The sequence below is a fragment of the Triplophysa rosa genome, linkage group LG18, assembly GCF_024868665.1.
Source record: "Triplophysa rosa linkage group LG18, Trosa_1v2, whole genome shotgun sequence".
NCBI classification, from domain to species: domain Eukaryota; kingdom Metazoa; phylum Chordata; class Actinopteri; order Cypriniformes; family Nemacheilidae; genus Triplophysa; species Triplophysa rosa.
Genome location: NC_079907.1, coordinates 7745599 through 7749863, shown reverse-complemented (window position 1 = coordinate 7749863; position 4265 = coordinate 7745599). Strand labels below are relative to the sequence as shown.

General features: G+C 39.8%; 1 protein-coding gene across 1 annotated transcript; it reads right to left on the bottom strand.

Annotated features, from left to right (window-relative positions):
• Positions 1-233: 233 nt before the first annotated feature.
• On the bottom strand, positions 234-2532 carry adrb1 (adrenoceptor beta 1). The gene has a single exon (XM_057358502.1). It carries the CDS (start codon positions 2391-2393, stop codon positions 1212-1214), a length of 1182 nt encoding a protein of 393 aa, XP_057214485.1. The 5' UTR covers positions 2394-2532; the 3' UTR covers positions 234-1211.
• Between the last annotated feature and the right edge of the window lie 1733 nt (positions 2533-4265).

Here is a 4265-nt window from a genome sequence, read left to right as displayed (position 1 = left end):
GCAATCAGCTCAAACTAAACGAGGCCAGCGCACATTAATATTTAAGACGGGCTCTAATGGGGTCCTTTGGTAGACATTAATGAGAAGCGTATTAAGCTTCAGTCAGCTGCAGGCAACTCACATATTGAGATGTAAATCTCAACCTGGGCAAATAAATAATTGAAGGAAAACCTGTGAGCATGTTTCATGAAAAAATACCATACTAGTGATACAATTACAAAAGAAACGTGCCTTTTCACAATGACATTTATTGCACACTAGCAATTTGACGTCCACATAATCGATTTTGAATAATACTTCACAGGAGTCACTGGTACATAAATTATTTCGGTAAAAACTTGAACTTGGGGACAATATACTGTATATTTATAACAAAACTTTCCCCCAAAATACGCGTGTCTTATTTACAGATAAACCAACAAGGGATAACGTAACGTTAACTGTTGACAGAAATGAATACTGCAAGATGCTTATTTCTCTACAGGCAGCTCGCATTTGACAAAAATAAGGTGCACTTAAATTACATATATTTAACGTTGTTTTTGTATCACTTAGCATTTACTTATATGCTGTACAATGCTTCAAATAAATACTGTACATTGTAACAAATTGTTTAATGTAAACAACTTCATCCTTGTACAATTTCGACATCATACAGGTATGAGGTAAAATAAGATGAACATTACACATTTTTGAATAAAACATTATTTTAAAACTATGTAGCCTAGGCTCAACCATGGTTTTACTACAGTAACCACAGTATAACTACGGTATAGTAAAACCATGGTAACAACATATTACCATTGTTTCACTATACCCTTTGAAAAAATAACCATGGTATTATTATAGTAAAAGTGTAATGAAATGTTTGATTACCATTTGTGTTTTACTACAATTTTCATGGTTAAGCTATGCGGCAGTGAGAAATTTGTGATCACTTCACTAATGCAATAGTTAAATTATGGCTATAACCTTGGTTAAATTTCGTAAGGGTAAAACTGTTAAACTGTGGTGATAAAAAAGGAAATCGATCCAGCAAAAACGCTTGAATTATTACGCGTTCACGATATTAAAACCATGGCTATTTTATCTAAGGGGATGTCTTAAAAATCTCAATTTCAGAGCAGAACATTTGCTTGCAAACAAAGTTAGATTTACGTATTCACGTTTACAAAAGTTATTCGGCTCTTTTCCGTTGAAAATAATTCGTTTTACAACTGTGACTCCAAATGGGACAGTTTGGCGTTGCGCTCCAGGCTGCAATCGCTGCTGTCCGCGCCGTTGCACTCGGACCATGTGCCCAACATGCTCTGCTCCATCGAGTTCCCAAATCCTCCGGTGCAGCGCGACAGGTCACACGAGCTCACATGCAGCCTGCGGTCCGCCTGTCTCGGACAACACAACAGCCTTTTGAAGGCTTTCCTGAAGTCCGGACTCCGGCAGTATATGATCGGGTTGAACGCGGAGTTTACGTACCCGAGCCAGTTCAAAAACACGAAGAGCTCCTTATCCACCACCTGTGCGCAAAACACCCGCATCACGTTAACGATGAAGAACGGCAGCCAGCACAGTGTGAACGTTCCCATGATTATTCCCAGAGTTTTCAGCGCCTTCTGCTCTTTTAAAGCCAGGATCTTTGTTGTCTTTTTCCTGTTGGGTTTGCAATTATTCACACCGTTGTTGTAAAACCTTCCTTCGCATTTGTTGATTTTGTTCAGTTGTTGTTTTGCTTCTCTGTACACTCTGGCGTAAACGAATATCATAACTACTAAAGGGATGTAAAACGATATGATGGATGAGGAAATGGCATATGCGCGGTTGGTGATGAAGTCGCAACATTCCGGATTGTCGTAGCAGGACGTCTCCTCGCTGTCCCGGGACCAGTGCATGAGGATGGGTGGAAATGAGACTAGAGCTGAGATTGCCCAAACTCCACATACCAGCCCCTTGGCCCTTGCTTTTGTTAAAAGGCTTTGATAACGGAATGGAGAGATTATGGCGATGTACCTGTCGATTGCGATTACGCACAGCGTCTCGATGCTTGCCGTGACGCAAAGTACATCTACAGATATCCAAAATTCACAGAAGAAAGATCCATACATCCAGACTCCTTTGATCTCCAAGGCTGCGCCAAAAGGCACCACGAGTAAACCCATGATGAGGTCTGCGCACGCCAGGGAGACGATGAAAACGTTGGTGAGCGTCTGAAGTCTCTGATTCCGGGCTATGGCCACTATAACCAGAATATTTCCCACTACAATAACAAATACTATCAGACCCATGATCATTCCCATGCCAGCGACCCACTGTTCTGAAATGTCCGGAGACGTTAGATCCACTGTGGCGCGTTTAGAGTCATTGCTGTAGTTAAAGGACGGTAAACCGTCTCCCATGATGTGGAGAAGTGAAACGTATTCATTCAGACTGGTATCCGAACTTCACGTCCCGCGTGGAGCGCAGCAGCACCAAGCGCTTCCATTTGCGCTCTGCTCTACAGCCTAGCGCCTACCCGCGCTTACTGAAAGAACAAACAGCGCGACAAATATAACGATGACATCACAGACTTTACGGCCAATGGCACGGCTTGTATAAAGTCCTTTACTATCTGATACATGGCACAACGTTTCTTCCCAAAAAATGTGGTCATTGTGCCGCGCTTTTGCGCACGGTGTTCTTGACAAATTACACATATACAGTGGGTTCCAAGAGTCTGAGATTGTCTTCACCTAACAGCTTGTAATAAACAGAGTTTTGGAACATTTAAAACAATAACCAAAAGTCCAGAGAGTACCAAGAAGAAATATTTACTATGAAAAGAACCAAATATTTTGTGGAACATTCTCATATCATGCTGATATTGATATAGCATGAATAATCAAGTTTTGCACAAATAAAAAAATACACAATCGTTTTATTTTAAATGCTGTGTCAAATGTACTGTCATCCAAATTAATTTACCATGTCATGAGCTAGAAAGCTTAAATAGTGCTTTGAAGTTTTCCCACATCAGTCATTCTGCTGAACAGGTGTCATTAAATAAATATAAGCAAATGCATGTTTCTGGCTTTACATTAACACAAAAGGTTAAGATGTATATTTTTATTATGAACAGACTCGTTTGAAATGATTAAAAGTTGTTTTACTAAGAAAGGTTCAAAAGTTACGTCTATCCTTGATGATTAAAAGAGTTTCCAAAGCTAAGGGAAAAGAAAAACGGAGTTAATTATTTTATAGTGTTCTTTATTTCGTTTAAGCACACGTAAACTACAGTGGCAACTTTCCAAACATCTGGAGAAAAACACAAAACAACACCGCCTGACAGCACGGAGCAATTACAGAGGCCCCTGAACTGATATGGTGCATGTCTGCAAACTTCACAATGCTCGATTCAGTTGTTCTATAATTTCCACCATGTCCCAGCGCTTTCCTGGGACAAATCACCACCAGCCAAGCTAAAAAAAAGAGCAAACAGTGGGCCACTTGCTTTCCTTATGAAAACTAAACAGCCCGGGCGAGAGATGTTTTTCTAGCAGTAGGAAACCGTAACTGTAGATACGATCATAATTGCAGCTCCTTATAGCAGAGGAACATTACACTAATGCTGCAGCCACATAATTTCTCATTTTCATCTACATTCCAGCAATGTAGAAAGAACATCAAATCTCTTTTCTTGTTTTGAAAAATCGTGACTTAAAAATAAATATTTATTATTATTATTTTTTGGATTTGTAATAACCATGCCATTACCTCTACATACACGGTCAACCCTTTTGTCATTGTTTGATCCATCAGATAAAGTCCTGGGACTTTTGTGAACGCAATGATCTCACTCTCTTTAAGCAAGTGAAAGGAAGTCTACTCATGTTGCCTGGCGACAGGCTCTGTTGCAGGATGCAAAGGTAATAGTGTGCGTGGGGTTATTCAATCTGTGTAGCCTAAGTGCCATTCAGGTAAGAGAGGATTTGTGGGTATGGCAGTATATGATGGCATGAACCTTAACTAAAATTAGGGCAGGGTCTTACATTGCCAGCCAATTAAGTCACAAGACCTGGGCATTGGGGTGACCTAAACTGGCAGATTGGCTGTTGCTAAATTTTGGAGCACAAATCATTTGAATCACTGCTGAATGAGACCAAATGAAACCTCATATTTCTCTGGCACTAATGATGCAAATGAGGATTTGAGCAAGAAACTAATAATTTATACAAATGTAATTATCATAAGACTTTCTGCTTGGTAGAACAAAATCTATGGTGATTCTAATG